The 18,474-nt window shown below is 53.7% G+C and overlaps 1 protein-coding gene and 1 long non-coding RNA gene across 10 annotated transcripts in view; one reads left to right on the plus strand and one right to left on the minus strand.

Annotated features, from left to right (window-relative positions):
• Nucleotides 1-18,474, plus strand: part of LOC309634297 — a 139,710-nt gene that overhangs the window by 109,152 nt on the left and 12,084 nt on the right. The window lies entirely within an intron of this gene.
• The window catches only part of SHB (SH2 domain containing adaptor protein B), a 133,452-nt gene that overhangs the window by 19,354 nt on the left and 95,624 nt on the right, over nt 1-18,474 (minus strand). For 2 of the 9 annotated variants that reach the window (XM_082404034.1, XM_082404037.1), the window contains exons 4-6: nt 10,985-11,070; nt 10,025-10,196; nt 3,809-3,928 (exon numbers count right to left, since the gene is read on the minus strand). In XM_082404034.1, the coding sequence (XP_082260160.1) occupies nt 3,810-3,928; nt 10,025-10,196; nt 10,985-11,070 (377 nt within the window). In that variant the 3' untranslated portion in view covers nt 3,809. The other 7 variants (XM_082404039.1, XM_082404031.1, XM_082404032.1 and 4 more) reach the window with 5 other exon arrangements.

The raw sequence follows: 18,474 nt of genomic DNA on the forward strand, positions 1-18,474 counted from the left end.
CTAAGGTGAGAACGAGGATGGTGATCTCTGCCCTGGCCACCCCGTGGGGCTGTCCCGAGGCGAACGCGCAGGCTTTCTAAATCGTGAAGTGCTGTGGATTTGCAGGGTGGAAGTGGGGTTTAAGCATACAGGCGGGTGCCTGAGAGTGGGCACTTCAGTGGCCCCGTCACTAAGAACTGAGTCTCAGCTCCTCTGCAGGGCACGAGTCCTGCCCAGGCTCTTCTGCATCTCCAGGGCTTTGCCTGGCCTGTCCCCTCCACCTGAGATGCCCACCAACTGTCCCTGCCTGGGGAACGCCTACCCTTTCTTTAAGGCTCAAGTGTACCTCTGCGCAGCAGCTTCTCCAGACCCTCTCACTCCAGCACCAGCTCCGGCCCCCAACGGCCTCTGTGCAGACCTGCAAGCAACAAGGCCCAGACTGGGAGCTCTGCAGCCTGGGCTGGGCTGTCCTCACCTCTGCTCCCTCTGCTGCCCAGCCTAGTGCCTGGTACCGAGGGCTCTGATAAATATCTGCCGAGGGAAGAATGGGAGGGGTGGAGGGCCCTGTACTCTGGGGCCAGACTCCCCCAAACACTTTCCTCCACCCTAGAATACCCTCATAGCATGACCCAAGGCTCACATGATAACATAGCTGGAATTCCAATGTAAATTTGCACCTCACTCCTGATAATGCCACTCCCCACCCTACCCCCACCAGGCAGGCTTCGGGATGTGAGAGTCCCTGGACCTCCATGGTGGCTGGCAAAGCTGGCACTTGCCCCAAGCAGCCACGACATTCAGTACCAGGGCAGTTCCATTTGTGGTTGAGGTGATGAATGCCAGGTGTCACTCCCTGGCCGGCAGCCTGACTGGTCACTGGGAACTGAGGCTGCTCTGGAAAACAAGCCCACCTCCGCTTAGCGGGCTGCCCTGGCCAGCCACGGATGGCCTAGCCCTCCTCCCCACTTCTGGCCTTCTTCAAGAGAAAGCTGACCAGGTAAGACCACCCCTCTGGTGTTTGGGAGCTAATGGCTCCTGACAAGCACGCAAAACTAAACCCTCCACCTCCAGCACCCATGGGCAGAGATCAGTCATCCAAATTGCACTTCCTGATAATGAGAACTGACAGGACGGGTCCAGGAAGACAAACCTGGGCCTGACGGCAGAGTGCTCTGATCTGGGATCCCAGCGCAGGCCCCTGGGCTGCGCCCTCAGTCTCCTCCACCTCCTCCCCTCGCCTGGGAGGTGCAGGGGATCCGGCCACAGCACTCCAAGGACAATGGGTGGCTGAGCCCACGGGCAGGGGAACTCCCGAGAGCCAGAGACACTGAAAAGCATCTATGTAAGGAGAGCAGCGTCACCTCTCATGCACAGATGAGGACACAGGCTCAGAAAGGTGATGTGGCTGCCAAGGCCACAAGGCCAGCGAGTGGGCAAGCCCGGCCCCTGGACTATAAGCCTGTCACAGAGCAGAAGAGAATCAAGGAGCTCTCCATCTCAAGAGTGGTCCTACAGTCTAGGGAAGGGAGCAAACCAGGAACGAAAAGGGAATTATGCTCTTAGGACTTTGACAGAAATACTCTTCTGAAGACCCATCTGTGAGCTGGCATTTGGGCCTGTTTGTCTAACGGAGGGCATGGGCTCAGGGCACTGAGGAATGGACCACGCAGGCACTGCTGGCATGAGTACTCCTGCCACTGGCTCGAGATTCCTTGTGTGCTCCCATGCTGGCGCCTCAGCCCCGACACATCCCGGGAACTTGGGAGGCTGTTTCTTCCTTGCAGGCAGGGCTGTGGTGGGGTCACCAGGGGCCCCAGTGTCCAGCCAGGCCTGCCCAGTGCAGGGGCCCAGCATGCGCCCAGTGAATAAACAGAAGCGCGATGGGGCCCTGGCCCTCATGGTGAATGACTGGGCCTGGCATGGGGAGCCCCACCCTTTTCTCTGTGCATTCAATCAGCCCTCTTGGGAAGACGCCTCTGGCCTGGTCCCAGACAACAGGATTCCAGGAAGAATGAGATCCACTGAGGAGCTCAGAGATTGCCAGCGTGATGTGAGGAAGCCCAGGGCGTGGGCAGGCTGTCTGGGTCAGCAGGGAAGGGTGGTGACACAGGAGTCCCATCTCTGATGTCACCTGCTTCTTTTACTTCTTGCAGTCCAGAAAGGCACAATTCACCTTGAGGTGGGAAGGTGAAGATATGTAAGCATCATTCATGGGCACCTGGGTTGCTAGGTTACCTCGAACAGTAAGGGAGGGAGGGGGCTGCATGGAGCAGTGGGGAGCTGAAGACCCCCTGGCCCTGGGCAGCACAGCCAGCGGTATGCACCTGTTCCCCACCGTGGCCCTCTGGCTTTGGCCGCCTCCAGCCCAGCCAGGGTTTAGTGTATTGAATTTTCCAGGGCTGCAATAACTGGCCTGATTCTTTAAGCTGTCAGGCCTGATGGTGGATGATGAAGCATGCACGTGCCGTTTGTCCTGAGTGCCCTCCCAGCTGCTTAGAAATCCCCTCCACATCCTCCCTGGCAAGGCGGTTGTCCAGCTCCTGGTTGCACACCCCCAGTGATGAGATGCTTGCTACTTCTTGAGGCAGCTTTGGATCGCTCTGATTCCTGATTGGCTCTGTTAGAGAACTGTGCCTCTCACTGACCTAGAATCTGCCTGCCCATAACTCTCCCATCTACCACTTCTGCCCTGATGTCCTTGAGAGATCTGTGGTTCCCCCACGTCTCCACACACCCTCCCTTCTCCAGGCGGACTTCCAATGCCTCTGCTTCCTGCCCAGGCTCTGCTCTGCAGTTTATCACTGTCCCTCTCAGGTGGGGTCAGTCCTGAGCAGAGAACACAGGCCAATCTCTCTCTCCTTGGTTGCACTGACCCTACTGACTACACAACCCGGCCTGCACAGGGCTCTCCTGACAGCTGCATCCCAGCAGGCCCTCTCTCCATCACATGGCCTTGAACAATGGCGAGTAGAGCAGAAAGGAAGCAGGCAGAGGGCTGCACCACTCCTGGTGGTCTGTGCTGGCTGAAGGGCCTGGGTTTATACCCCAGTTCTGTCACTAATTCTTTAAATCCCTCCTCTCTCCAGGCCTCAGTTTTCCTGTCTGTAAAATGGGTTTCAGACAATCCGTTGGGTTCCATCCAGTAACAGCACTGAATGATGAAGCCCTCAATCAAAAAACCCTTTCTTATGGCAGGGCCACCTATCCTGAAAGCAATGGCCTCGTATCCAGAAAGACCTGACAGGTGATTAACGCCAGCAAGATTCTTCCTGGCTCTTCCCAGTGTTCCTCACAACCTTTGTGCGACACCTAAAAGTGAAACTTTCCCAAACAGCAACCTAGAACATAAGGAAAGGGTGGTTCTCACGGCGGCAGCAGGAACAGTGGGGAGTCAAACACCCGGCCTTGAGTACTGGCCCTGCCCCTTGGGCCAGCCATGGCCCCTCTCTCAGCCTTAGTTTCCTCATCTGCAAAATGGGGACAAGATGTTTCTCATCAAAGTGCTGTGTAAGGTTTGAGAGAGGGATGAGGCATGCTAAGCGCTTCTATAGTCCCTGGCTCACCGTAGATGTGAAAGCTATTCTTGGATATTTAATATAAATTCTAGGAGAATGCCCCCACCTCTTTGTGGGGGGCAGAAACAGAGCACATAAAAACTCCTCTGTATCCCAGGAGAATAAGATCAATTGGAAAAGCGAGGCTTGAAATAACTCATGCTGGCAAGTTTCCTTGGGGGACACTGGCGGGTCTTCCTGCCCCAGACACTGGGGCCAGGCCGCGCATCGCTGGAGGCTGCCGAGGGCCCAGGAAGTGGCCAAGGTGTACTCACTTCAGGGAGAGGGAGTAGTCGTGCCTGCTGGTCTGGCTGTTCCGGACAAGGTAGCTACACTCCTTGCAGAGTCGCAGCAGGTTCTCCGCATCTCCTCTGCTGATGGCTCCATGATACCATCTGCGGAGAAAAGACGGGGTCAGAACCCAGCAGGGACAGACCCCCCAGAGCTGACACCCTGAAATCCGCTCCTCCCCGAGGAGGCTCAGCCTCTCTGAGGGCAGCTGTCGGCGTCCCGGGCCTCCTTGTCACGAGGCAGTGCGCGTGCGTTTGTGTGTGTGCATGTGCCTGTGCACATGTGTGTATCCGTGTGTTCAGTCATTCACTAGACATTGACCGAATGCCTGCCGCATGCAGGTCCTGGGGAGAGAACAGTGAGCAGACCTCTGCGATCTCCTCGCCATGAAGCTTACGGTCTAGTGTGGAGGCTATGGAGGAAACGAAGCAGGGTCGCCTGGCTTGGAGCTGGCGGGAGGGACTGCTATTTTAAGCAGCTGCCAGGGAAGCCTTCTGCAGAGAGTGACATTTCAGCGTGAACCTGAAGGAGGTGAGGGAGGAAGCCACAAAGGACAGCAGCTGGAGAAGAGCGTATATGGCAGAAGGAAGGGCAGCAAAGGCAGAAGTGCCTGGCATGTTTTGGAAACAGCAAGGAGGCCAGCGTGGCTGGAGTGAGGCAAGGCGGTGGGGTGGGTGCTGAGGCCGAAGAGGCCACGCGGCAGGGCTGGGTCGGGGGCCTTGCGCGCAAGGCAATGCAGGAACTCTGGCTTTCTCCACCTGAGTGGCACAGAAGCCGTCAGAGGGCGCTGACAGGAAGGACACGTGCTGGCTCTGTGACATCTGTGGGACTAGTGGGCGGTGCTCATCACTCAGGAGAGCAGGCAGTTGGGGTGGGGGGGGTCACACCAGTGCTCCTGCCAAGTGCATCTGGCATCGACTGGGCACGTGGAAATCCCAGTGTCACTGCTTCCGGACAGCATGTGGTGAGTGGCAGAATCAGAAGGGAGGGGTGCAGTGGCAGATGCTTGACTGCAGAACAAAAGGGGAACGTTGATTTTCAAGACTGAAAAAGCTGAAGGTAAAATTTCAGTGGCAGAGTGAGGATCCTAAGATGCCGGTCAGTGGGTGTACTCAGAACGGGCCTCTGTTTACGTTACAGTCTCTGAGGGGCTGGGTCAGTGGGAAGGTGGCCAGAGATGGGGTCAGGAGGAGAACCAGAGGTGCTGGATGGTCAAGGATGGATCACACTTTGGCCGCTGAGTCACAGATGCAGCTCTGCCACTGGCCAGCCGGGCAGTCTGGGGCAAGTGGCTGAACCTGGGTACACCTCGGTTCCCTATCAAGTTAGGATCACTCCACCCTTGTTTTGGGTTTGTGAGGATTAAATGGGATGATGCATTGAAGGGCTGGTGCACAGCCTGCAATGGGGTGAGTTTCCACAAATGGCAGCTACGAGCATCAGCTGAAAGAGACTGAACTTGTTGACAGCTAAGGGTCACTTCCCCAACTATCATTATTTCAGGCTGCTGCTCGCCACACAGACTGCATTTTAAGCTCCCAGGTGTATGGGGGAGGCTGCCTCCTGGACCTGCCCAGGAGTGCCCTGTGAACAGTACCCGTGAGAGTTCTGGTACAGACATTCTGCTTGGAGAAAAGTGTCGCACTGCCTTTCTCTGCACTTTCTGCCATTTATAAGGCAGTGTTCTGAACAGTTAGCAGCAGTGGGGACGACATAATTATAACCTAAAAAAACCCCAACCAGCTCTAGGAAAGCAAGGACTGGAGAGTGAGTATGATGTGAGTATCCCCATCCAATGAGCATGTGACCGAGTCACTGTTCACCCAGGAGGTGACCGCTCACACTCCCAGAGATGTGAAGGCTCAGGATATGCTTAAGAAAGGATACATGACTGTGTTTGAGAGAAGAGGTTAGACAAGGATGGAGCTAACTTTAGAAATAAGAGCTAACAGTTTTGCCATGGTTGCTTTCCTGGGAAATTTCACCTGTGTAACACAGCCCCAGTGAGCTGACAAAACGTTGTTTTATTCGGAAAACAAGTTTCAGCTATTTGAAGCAGAGCCTCAGGGAAGGCCTAGATGTGGTCTCCAGGGAAGTGCTGTCCGCATCCGCCCCCTGAACACAGGACAAGTGGCACTAAGGGAGGTGGTGGCAGACAGGCCTCCGGGGGCTCTGGATCCTCATTAAGGGTAATCCCTGGTGGGTAAACAGGATAAGCTGCTGGTTCCTTCCCCCGCTGCTCCAGTCACTCCACACGGAGAGAAAGGCAGGGGACTCAGGGTCGAGGATCAAAGGAGAACCAGGAGTTTGGGAGAGATGGGGCAAAGGACACTAGACTGGAGGATGGGGAGAGGGCAGCCACTGGCCAGACTGTCAGCAGGAGGATGGCCACCAGGAGACAGGATGGGCCTGGGTGGTCCTTGGGGTTGGGGGGCATGGCTGGGGACCAACCCCTGGGCCCGAGGAGGCTTTGTCTGGACTGAAAAGAGATTCCAGGCAGCAGGCCATCTTGGGGATGTGCTGGACTTTGCAGAGCTGGCCACTCAGGCCGGAACCATAGGGATTAAGAAGACTCAACCATAGCCATCCAGTCCAACCAATATCCATGAGCTCATCCAATATTTTCTCACCACTTACTACACCCTTAATCTCACAGGACTAATGCAGGGAGATGGAGAATCAACAAATAGATTCAGGAAACAATGTCAGATAGTGACAAGTGCTATGTAGGAATACTGCGTTTGTGAGAAGGCAGTGACTGGGGCAGGGGAGGTGCCTACTATGGAATGAATGGACAGGGGAGGACCCCAAGGAGATGGCATTTGACCTGAGAATCTGCACTGTGAGAATGAGTCGATCATGTAAAGAGCCAAAGAAAACACGTTCTCTGCAGAGGAACCAGCAAATGCAAAGGTCCAGAAGTAGGAATGAGCTTGGGGTGTTCACGGAGCAGAAAGGCAGCAAGAATGGTCCAGCACTGTGAGTGTGGTGAGTGGTACAGGATGAGGATGGAGAGGAAGGCAGGGTCCAGTTCCCTGAGGCCTTGTGGGCCAAGGGAAGAAGTCTGATTTTATTCTAAGCATAGGGAGGGCAATGAGAGTTTTAAACAGAGATGCTTAAGAGATACTTGCTCTGGATGATCTTACAAAAGGTAAGCCAGGCTTCCCTGAAGAGCGGCCAGAGGGGAAATGAAGCAGGCGACAAGAGAGGAGGCTTCTGCAGTGGTCCAGATGGGAGGATCTGAGATAAGAAGATGGATGGATTCGGGCTGTGTTCTGGATGGAAAATTGGCAGAACTTAGTAATGTACTAGATGCTGGTATAATGCAAACAAAGGAATCAAGATGACTCCAGGGTTGTGGCTTGGGCAACTAGGTAGATGTGATGCCGTTTGTGGAGGTGGGGAAGTTGGGGAGGAGAGGGTGTCCAGGAGAAGATCAGGAGTCCAGTTTTGAACGTGTTAAATTCAAGATGCCCATTCATCAGCCAAGTGAAGATTCCACGAAGGCAGCTGGACGTAGGAGTTGGGAGTTCTGGGAGAGGTGTGGGCTGGGGAAGTGCACTGGTGAATCACCACCAGCATCCTGAGACTACCCAGGGAGAGCATGTAGCTGGAAACTGAGCCTCGGACAGTCTAACCTTCAGGTCAGGTTGAGGCAAGGATCCCGCGGGGGAGGCAGGACCAAAACCAGGAGCAGAGACTGTCTCCGAAGGAGGGAGCTGTCTACTGTGCTGGCTGCCACAGAGGTCAGAGGAGGTCACCTGGTGACCCGGGCAGAAAAGGGAAGCAGATTGTGGTGGGTGAGAGAGTGGCAGGTGATGGAAGGGAGAGAGGACGTGCTGACAAACGTGGGGAAAAGTTCCCAAAGTCCCTCTTTGGGGACTTTGTCCATTGAGTGGACAGCTAGCTATTTACTGAGCACCTACTATGTGCCAGGCACTGTTCTAGGCACTGAGCAGTGGTGACCTAGGCAAGTTCCTGCCCTCATGGAGCTTATGTTCCCAACAGGGGCTAGAGCCAGAGGGGGATGTCCAGTCAGGATTACTTCTTTATTTGCTTTAAGAAGTTCATGACTGGCACATGTTTATATGCTGATGATAATAATGACGCAGGACGGAGGGGGCGGTGGGCTGCCTGAAGAAGGCCGGGAGCAGTTGCCCTGAGTACCTGAGTAGCCTTTCCACCGTCCCAGGAGAGCAAGCAAGTGGTAGGGGTACCCGGGCAGATGTGTGACTGTCCACCCTCAATAACCCTCTAAGACTGGGGCACACCGCTCAGTGTCCCCATGTTCCCTCTCCTCTGTGCTAGGGTGGAGAGAAGTCGGGGCTTGAAGGGGCCCCCTAATCTCTGAGGCAACACCAGTCCAGGTGGGGGAATACAGTGAACCTGGGTCCTCAGGCTCCGCTGGAAGTGGGATGTTATTTAAGCCCATCTCTCGGGTAATGAGGCAGGGTCTCCACCAGGCCAGAATAATCCCAGAGAGATGAGATGAGGGGGGATGGGAAAAGCCAGTCATGACTCTGGACTTGGCCGAGGGCCTTGTTGGGTGGGAACGGGAAAGGAAAGGCAGAACTGCCCTCAAGGGGCCCATGAAGTTCCATCTGGGGGTGGGAAGAGGGTAGGCTGGGCCGCTGACCCCAGGCAGTGATACAGTGTGGAGAGAGGAAGCACAGGGCCAGGAATCAGGAGATGCGCACTCTAATCCCAATTGGACAGACTTGACAGTGGCCTTGACCTTCTATGAGCCTCAACAGTGACTCCATGAACTGGCTGCTGAGACTGACCCAGGCAGACCTGGGTCAGGATGCGTGCTGAATAGCTCCCAACTCCCAGGGATCTCTGGATCATATTTTGTTTGTTGATTAAAAAGCTCACAGTTTAATCAGAAATAAGCAAAACCTGCCACCCAATCTGTGTGGCTGTGAGAAGTGATTAACACAACACCCGCTGGGAGCGCACCCCACCTCCAATGTGCTTGGTATAGCAGGCGCAGGGCTGTCACAAAGGAGCCTGCAGCACACGCTTAAAAAGGGGCACAGGAGCACATGACATCATTCGGAAAACTCTGCATCCTGCTCAGCAAGGGAGCATTTCCTGTGAGGGATGCACTGCCGGCCGGGTGAGACCAGAATCCCCTGGGCGGAGACTAACATAGTACATAACACACACAATAAAGTCTCGTAAGGAACCGGCTTGGTTCAGCTAATCTCTTGGCCTTACTGAGTGCCTATTCTGTGCCGGCCATGTGCTAAGGGTGAGGGAGAAGTGTATATGAGAGGAAAGTGAGGGGAGAGTGTAGGGTTGAGTCATGGAGTTCGAATCCTACCTCTGCACTCTGAGCCATGAGATCCTAGCCAAGGCTCCACATCTCTTAGAGCCCCGATTTTCTCATTTTGCAATAAGATGATAACCCCATTTATCCCACATTCGCTTGTTAAGAGGATGATACACCTGATGGTGCCAGCACAGGATCCAGGACGTGTTTTATTAAGTTCCTGGAGAAGCTCACTCTAGGGTAGGTATGTGGAATGATGAGAAACTGAAAGAGCAGTCTGGGGGCAACTCACAGAGTGAGTGGCAGATGGGATATGGGACTTTATCCTGGCGGTGATGGGGAGCCACTGAAAGTTTCAGAGCAGAGCAGGGACCTGACACCCCAGCAGAGAAGGGAGATGATCATCACGGTCAAGGGGAGGGGCAGTAAACACTGACCAGCAGTGTTGGGGAGAAGCAGGGAGGGAAAGGGGCAGCAGGGATGGGACTTGGATGCCGATTAAAGCTGGGAAATCTCTGGGGAAAACCCAAATCAAGAGTGTCCAGGTCTTGCCCAATTAATATCAAGCAGATGTGGGGCAAAACCATCACTACAGCTACAAAAATAAATCTAATATACAATTAGGCAGCAAGATTTAGTATACATTCAGCTTTTCAAAAACTCATTTGCTGGATGATGAAATTAGAAAGGAGCATATAAGAGTGAGGGGTGCACCATGTGGACGATTTCACAGAACTTCCTACTAGCCAACCAAAGGAAGGCAGGTGATACAGTGTGGAGAGAGGAAGTACAGGGCCAGAAATCAGGAGACACGCACTCTAATCCCAATCGGACAGACTTGACAGTGGCCTTGACCTTCTATGAGCCTCCACAGTGACTCCATGAACTGGCGGCTGAGACTGGGCTTTGCTCCCTAAGAACTTACATTTGCTTCTCCAGTGGGACAGCAGGATCCACTCTCTCTCCCAGAATCCCACAGAACTCAGGGCTCCCATGTTTGATGGGCTTGAAGCCCCCTCCGGGAGCTCGAAGCTGGCGCCGCCGGTCCCGGGAAGGCGAGGGGGATGACTGCCGTTTCTCACTGCCGTTAAACTGGGCTGTGGGGGAGAGAGAGAAAGAGCACGGTTACCTGGTTACCCAGAGCTCAGCTCAAGGAGTGGCACATAGTGGGGTCACGGTTGATGGTTTTCACTGGGGCTTTACAACTTGCAGGCAGAAGAGTTCCAGGCAACGAACAAACATGGCTCAAAAGACGTGGGCTTCCTAAAACGGGACAAGCATGTGCCATCAAAAACAGATGGTGCATTCGAGAGGCTGGTTGAATCCCCAGAGGCCACTGAGCTCAGCAATATCCCCAAAGGAACCCTCCTGCAACCTCCATCAAAGGGGACACGGCACTCCCAGAGGGGGCACAGTCCCCTAGAGAGTTCCTCCTCATTTTCTGCCAAAAACCTGTCTCAAAGTGGCTCCTCTCCTCCTCCCATTCTCCCATCCCACCTGGGGTGGCACGGGCCACATCTGCCCCCTTTCTCCTAGGACAACCCTAGAGAGTTCTAATCGAGGGTCATGTTGCATCACCCAAGTCTGCTCCTTGTCCTGGACCCAGCAGCCAGGGGAGGCTGGAGCAGTGCCCGGCACAGCGGAATGGGTCCTCCAGTGTGCCTTCCTCCCGCCCTGGACCTGTGGGAGTGTTGTTCACTCCACGGGCTGGGGAGGATGCCTCTTGAGGGCAGGACCCTGGAGACACCCCACAAAAAGCAGAAAATACTGAGCTAAAACTGGAGTTGCCAGACATGTTCCTGGAGACTGGCTAGTCCACCTTGCAAGTTATCTCTCTGGGCTTCAATTTCCTCATCTGAAAAGTAGGGATAACGACCGTACCCACCTCATGGGATTGTTGTGAGGATTCTGCCAGGTGATGTACAGCCATCTTAGCAGAGCGCCTGGTGTGCAGTCTGTGCTCAGTCAACGCTATTATAAATATTTTCTTTTATTATGATTTATTTTATTATTTTTATTATCATGTCTGCTCAATGTGGACACAGTACTAAGCACTTCACAGAAGCTTCCAAACTGACTTGAGTCCCCCCTCCTAAGCTGGCCAGTGACCGGCTGTGTGCCTTGGCTAAGCTGCTCAACTCTCTGAGGCCCCATTCCCTACCTTACCAGGCTGCTGTGGAGATCACATGAGGGACTACATCCTATGGGCCCAGCATACACAGTGCGCTTAGCAAGCTGGGCCAGGGCCTGCGGAACGATGTTCCCAAGGCCACATCAAGGTGCAGGCCCATGGACACACAATGGTATAAAATCTCCCCCCAACCAGCAAGCGTGGATGTGGCCAGCTGTCCTCCAACTCCAGCCGCACGGCAATCAACCTCACATTCACAGAAGGTGCTGGGAAACCCCTGCCCTGACAGTGGTGATGTGCTGTCCACGGGGGCCGAGGACTGTGTATGAACCTGCTGTGTGTCTCAGGCACGGAGCAAGATCATCCATCAGGACTGCGAAGCATTTCCATCCCTCCAAGACACTCTTCTCTGTTAATCACTACAGAAAACAGAGGGAAGGGGCGAGGAGGTTCCTGCCAATGGAAGGTCCTAAACAGGTGGGACCCATGTGTATGTGATCACTCTCATGATTGCAGTGGGGTCCAGCAGGCTGTCCACCCTAGACTCTCATTCACATGTGCCAGGCACAGTTCAGGGCTGGGGAAACAGCAGTGAGCAAAACAGAAATCCCTGTCTCTGGAGCTCAGGGTCCAAGTGAGGAGAGATAGACGACAAGTGAAATGAGTCAGATCCACAGCACACCAGCTGGTGCTAAGTGCTCTGGAGAAAACAAAAGCAGGACAGGGCAGGCCTCTTGAAGGATGGCATCTGAATAAATGACTGGAGGAAAGGAGGGCCGACCCACATGGACATCTGGGGGAAGGACATTCCAGGGAAAGGAAGAGCAAATTCAAGGGCCTTGAATTTAGGAACAGGCCAAGGGTGACAGAGAAACAACACAGCCCAGGGCAACTGGAGGGATTGGGGGGGCGGGGGTGGGGGCAGGGTTTGAGGCTGAGGGGAGTGGGAGGGAGCAGGGCCAGGTGGTGGGGCTTTGGAGGCCTTGGGAAGAACTTCGGTTTTATCCTGAGAGAAATGAAGAGCCATTCTGATGTTCTGACGGCAGGGAAGGCTTTTGACCTGGCACTTTTTAACAGGATTGCTGGACTGACAAGGGATGGAGGACACGGGTATATGGGAACTCTCCGTACTTTCGTCTCAATTTTGCTGTGAACCTACTTAAAAAAAAAATTGTGAATTAAAAAGAGAGCAAGATGGAAGGGGAGCAAGGCCGAGCAGTGAAGAAGCTCCTGCAGGATGGGCTGGCATGGGAGAGGTGGGTGGAAGTGACCGTGAGAAACCAGATTCCGGCAGAGGCACAGGACTGGTCTGTGTCTTCAGACTGGAGTGAGAGTGAGACAGAAGATCAAGGTCACTTACAGGCTTTTGGCCTGGAGGATGGGGCTGGCATCGCCCAGGTGAAGAAGACTCACAGAAAACTCTAAGCTCCATGAGAAAGCAGGATGGAGGCCAAGCTCCAACCTCCAGACACCCACAGCCTGTGACGCCAGGACAGGCAGTGTGGAGTAGGGGCAGAGCGAGGACTGGCTGGGGGCTCCTGCCCTCCTCTCCAGCTACGGGTCTGTTCTGTGTCCAACCACAGGGACAGACAGCAAGATGGCAATGACCTCAAGGCCCTTGTAGGGAATACGTCCTGGGGTTGTGTGTCAGAAAGGGCTCTTCCATTTGGCTGATGAGCTGGGCTTTCACAGTGGTGATAGGGGGTGAAGCTCAGAGCTGGGGCCCTGGCACACATGTCACCACGGGCCCTTCCCTGGCTTCCCAGGAGCCCAGCTCCCCCACCAGGGCTCCCACTGAACCACACCAGCTCTCATGGCAACCAGTCAAATGGGGTATATGTTCTGGGAGGGGGCGTGAGGAAGAGGTGAAGCAGGTTCTGACCTGAGCCCCCTAACTTGCAGAGTCCTGGATGGGTGACCTTGGGCAGCGGTGAGCACTGGGATCGGGTAGACAGGTGAGGGCCTGGTCACCCTTCTAAAGAGCTGAGCCTTGATCCTACGATGGGTTGAATGAAGGAATGCCATTCTTCATATTGGGCTTTAGAGACGTCTCTGACTGCTGATGGAGGGTGGGTTTGGGGGCAACCCTGGAGGCAGAGAGACCAGTTAGGGAAGCCTGAATCCCTCAGTGATGAGAGGGATGCGGGAGGCGACTCCAACAGGACTTGATTATGTGTGGGGCGAGTCAGGGAAGACCCCTGTGTGATGCCACACTGAGACGGAGATCAGGGCACAGCAGGGGATGGGGGCAGGGAGCACAGGGCCAGTGTTTACTTTCCCACGAAGCCTCCCCTCTGCTAACTTTCTGGTGTCGGGAATGGAGAGTAGGCAGTTCAGGCCTCTGGCCCCTGGGGGTGAACAGTGCCGGAGTGGGCAGAGGAGTGGGGGTCGGGGAAGGGGCTGGGTGGGAGATGAGGTTCTAGGCTTAGTTTTGCCACAGGCGGAGGAGAGGGAGAAACCAGATGAATTGTAAGGCACTTTCACCTCTGACAACCTGGGTGTTCCACCGGCTAAAATCAGAATTGGGGGCTCTCTCCCAGTATACAATCCCACGACACACCTCCTGGCACAGAAGGTGAAAAGAGAGGCATGGAGCATGGAACACCGATCATGGAAGGAACCCAAGCTCTCACGACCAACGACCTGGCAACCTGTCTCGTCTCAGATCTCACCAGGTCCCTTTCCAGGCCGTGCTCTCTGCCTGTATTACCAGGACACCCTCCCCTCCCCACTGCCCACCTGACTGACTCCACTTGCTCTTCAGGGGTCACCTCTTCCAGGAAGCCTTCCCTGGCCTCACCTCCTTCCCAGACTCCCCTTGATCTCAGCCTATGGTACCCTAATTGCCAGTTTCCTTGTTTGGCTCCTCATGAGCCCCTCAAGGGCAGGGGCTACACCATATTTGCCCCTACCCCCCATGCCTAGAGCATGCCCACAACATAACAGGTGTTCAAAGAATGACTGAATGAAGAAACTTAATGAGCTGCTGTTTCACTGTACTGGGGAAAAATATCGGTTTTCATACCAGATAAATTGGATAAAACCTAATAATGTCCCAGTCAACACTGTAAATCCCCACTGAATTAATTCATACATTCGCTTGCAAGCTTAATAATATAGCCATACATTTTAGAGGGAACAGGTGGTGATGAATGACAGGCTTAATTAGGCAAATCATTCCACCTAAAATAAAAATATACAAACTCCAAGTGATTCAGCAGCACAAGAAAAAAAAAAGTTAAGAACAAAAGCTCCAAACACAACTGCTTTCATTCCTTCTAATTAAGCTTCTCTTTAATCTGCAATTTAAAAAGACAACTCTTTTAATTTAGCGATTTTCTGCAAAAGATAAAGGAAGACACAGCCCTCAAAAGAATATCTGCATTTAGAGAAAAAATACGCCACCCCTGTGAGTTGTTAGAATGACAGTATCTAATTAATTCCACCTATAGGCAATTACAAACAGAAGTCAGAGTTCTGAGGGAGGGAGGGGAGACTCAGACGGGCAGGGACAGGCCTCTGGAGCCCTTTTGCCTTTGGTGTGATGATGGGGACCAGTATCCTGGTGGCAGTGGGAGAAGTGGCCCGGTTGACAGCTCTAGCAGCCTGTCTCCCAGGCGGGTGAGGTGGTCCTTCGTGATGTCCCAAATGTCCTTCCAAAAGCTCTGGTCTAATGACACATCTCATTCTTTAAGACCCAGCTCAGATCTTCCGGGAGGCCCTTCCTCCTTGCAGATTAGCCTCTGCTGCTGGTGGTCCCCTTCCTACATGTATTATAGATTTTATACCAATCAGCCTTGAAGTTGGGTCATTGTCAATGACAGAAGACGGCATTTCCAGGCGCCCACGCGAGCTCTAACCCTCACGACAACCCTGCCACCCTGTGGGCAAGGGAGTGGGGGCCCGGAGGAGGGGAGGAAGAACTCCTCCAGGGTCTCAGAGCTAAGGAGCAGGGCTGGCTGGGCAGGAGCTGTGCCTCACTCATTTAGTCTTTGAAATGACCACCACCTGTATGAAGTCTAGAAGCTTCGAAGGTCTGGCACAAAAGTCCCCCTTCCACAAAGCCTCCCCTGATCCCACCTGCTGAGAACTACCTTCCTCCTGGGCGGCTCACGGCACTTGGCCCTTCTCTTGTAGCTCAGTGGGCTCCCAGCCACTCTTCCCCAGTCAGCCCGGGTGTTCTGCAGGAGCAGCGCCTGGGATTTATTTTAGGCCTCTTTTTCCTCTCCAATCTCTTGTCTGTCCCTAAACTGACTGTAGTGCTGGGCATAGAGATGGTATTTAGTGAATGTTTGCTTAGATGAAGTAAATGTGTTCCTTCAGGATCCAGCTCCTTCCTGTTTATCATTCAGGGCTGGCCAGAGAGATCAGGTTCCAAAATGCCAAAGGGCCTCTAAAGCACAGGTCTCTGGGCTCAGAAACTCTTGCTGGCTCCTACTTCCCTGGGACGGAGAACTCACTCTGGTGCTTGAGGTCCTCTGTGACTTGGTGACAACCTGACCTTCTGGATGCATCTTCCCCTAAAAAACCCCTCTAGGTTCCACACCCACCCCTAGGCTCCAGTCACAAAGAATGGCTGGTCCCAAATCCATCATCTACTTTCCTGCCTCTAGGACTTTGCTATGCTGTGCCTGTCCGATAGAATCCCTTGCTTCACTATCTCTGTGTGCAAAAGTCCTAGCCATTCTTCAGTTCAGCTTTAATGTTACCTCCTGGGGGGAAGTTTTGTCCTAGACACCCCCCCCAGGTAGAATTCCTTTCTCCTCTTCTGAACCCCGCCTCCCCTGTCTGTGCCGCTGTCTGACCCCGCACCAGTCTGTATTACAGTGCGTTATGTAGGTGTCTTCTCAGAACCGGATGGAGATGGGGCCTCGTGCCTCAGCCTCTTCTGAACTTCCCCATGCCTGACACACAGCCCATGGGCTGCAACAAGGCCAGAGAACAGAGGAACTGCGGCGGCTCAGCATCATGGAAAGGACGTGGACTCTGGAGTTAGGAAGATCTGGGTTTGAACCTTGCCTCTGCCACTATTGTGTGACTTTGGGCAAGACTCTAAACCTCTCTGAGCCTTAGCTGCCTCTTCTGTAAAACAGGGCTGACAATACCTATACCATAAAGGATTGTGGAGGTGGTTAGTAACAGATGATGTACCAAAGTCCAGGCAGGCCCCCTGTACATGGTGGTCCCTTCTCCCCATGGTCACATCCATGCTCAGAGCAGCTCCTTTTCATGTACTCAAGAAGATAAAGTACCTTGTATCAGAAACCATCTTCTTCTCCAACCTGTGCTGGAATTCCTAAGTTGGAAGCTCCAAGAGGACAGGACATATTCTGTGTTTTTCAAAGACGAATTCCCAGTGCCTAGAACAGTGCCTGATATATAGTAGATGCTTAGAATCTGTTGAGTGAATGAATCTCCATCCAGATTTATGGTCAGCAGGACCAAAAATCCTCATTCATCAATCAAGAAAGGAAACTTAAGGGCTTCCCTGGTGGCGCAGTGGTTGAGAATCTGCTTGCCAATGCAGGGGACAAGGGTTCGAGCCCTGGTCTGGGAAGATCCCACATACCACGGAGCAACTGGGCCCGTGAGCCACGATTACTGAGCCTGCGCATCTGGAGCCTGTGCTCCGCAACAAGAGAGGCCCGCGCACCACGATGAAGAGTGGCCCCCGCTTGCCACAACTAGAGAAAGCCCTTGCACAGAAACGAAGACCCAACACAGCCAAAAATAAATAAATAAATAAATTTTAAAAAATAAAAAAAATAAAAAAAAAAAGAAAGAAAACTTAAGAGCTGGACTCCCCACCCATTTTTTTAAACTATTATTTTAAAATAGTTTTGAAAAATGGCTTGACCTTTACCGAGCGCTTCCTGTGCATGGGCAAGCATACGTGAGGACCCGACGTGACATTCTCTTCTAACCCTCACAACGAACCGAGGAGGCTGGTGCAACTTCACCTACATTTTTTTTTTAATTATTTATTTTTTCAATTTTGGTAAGTGCAGTTTATTTATTTTTGGCTGCACTGGGTCTTTGTTGCTGCGTGCGGGGGGCTATTCTTCTTGGCGGTGTGCAGACTTCTTATTGCGGTGTTTCCTCTTGTTGCGTAGCACGGGCTCCAGGCACTCCGGCTTCAGTAGTTGCAGCACGCAGGCTGAGTAGTTGTAGCTCACGGGCTCTATCTAGAGTGCAGGCTCAGTACTTGTGGTGGGCATGTGGGATCTTCCCGAACCAGGGCTCGAACCCGTGTATCCCTGCATTAGCAGATGGACTCTCAACCACTGCGCCACCAGGGAAGTCCCTTCACCTACATTTTTATGAACGGGGCCTGGTGCGGGCGAATAGCCTGCTGCAGCAGATAGAAGCAGGCTGTCACACCAGGCAGCGAGCCCCGGACCCCAGTCCCTGTCCCTCTGCTTTGGGATGGAAACACTGGGCAGCCTCCTGGAAACCCTGGAAAGCCTCTAGAAGTGCCCCTCTCTGGGGACGGGCAGAGAGAGAAGAGTCGACAGTCTGCCAAACATCCCCCAGCCCTCTGGGCGGACCACGAGTGTGGATGGTGGCCCCTAAGGACAGGGATCATTCACAGGGAACCGGAAGGGAGCAAAGGGGACCCAGGGTCTTGGGTCCCAGGTGAGGCCTGCGATGTGCTCCAGGTTCAGTGGCTGCTTCTTTCTGGCTGGCCTTGAGTCTCCGGCCCTCCCAGTTCTCTAGTACAGGACAGAGTCCTTTAAGCATAAGGCAACAAGGATTAGAGAACTGAAAACAAAACCCTGTGCACGGAGCTCTCAGGTGCTAAAGAGGCTTCTTTAGGCCCCGTGTGGATGAGGTGGGAGTGAATACGGGGCTGACAGGAGGGGCCTGCACAGTGTTCCAGGCCTGGTGTTTGTTCATGGATGTCCTATGACTCTGAAAACACAAGGGCACAGAGAACAGAATGAAGGTGCCCAAGGCATCCTTTCCACACAGTCCTGGGCACTGATTCCTCCACACCGCTGAGGGCCGGGTGGGTTTGTAGTGGGGGGACACGTGGGGAGTGGGGAGGGCAGGGGTGCAGAGGCACGGAAGGGGCTGCAGCCCGGGCAGTCATGAGCCCCCAAGAGGGGGCAAGGAGGGAGACTGCGCATTGGTTTGGGAAGGTGGGGGGCCCCCATGACCCAGAGTCTATGGAAATACCACAAGCTTTCACGACGATGCGCAAACACTTGCACTTGACTAAAACTCTGTTTCTATGACAACGG

The sequence above is a fragment of the Balaenoptera borealis genome (assembly GCF_965194805.1).
Source record: "Balaenoptera borealis genome assembly, chromosome: 8".
Classification (NCBI taxonomy): Eukaryota; Metazoa; Chordata; class Mammalia; order Artiodactyla; family Balaenopteridae; genus Balaenoptera; species Balaenoptera borealis.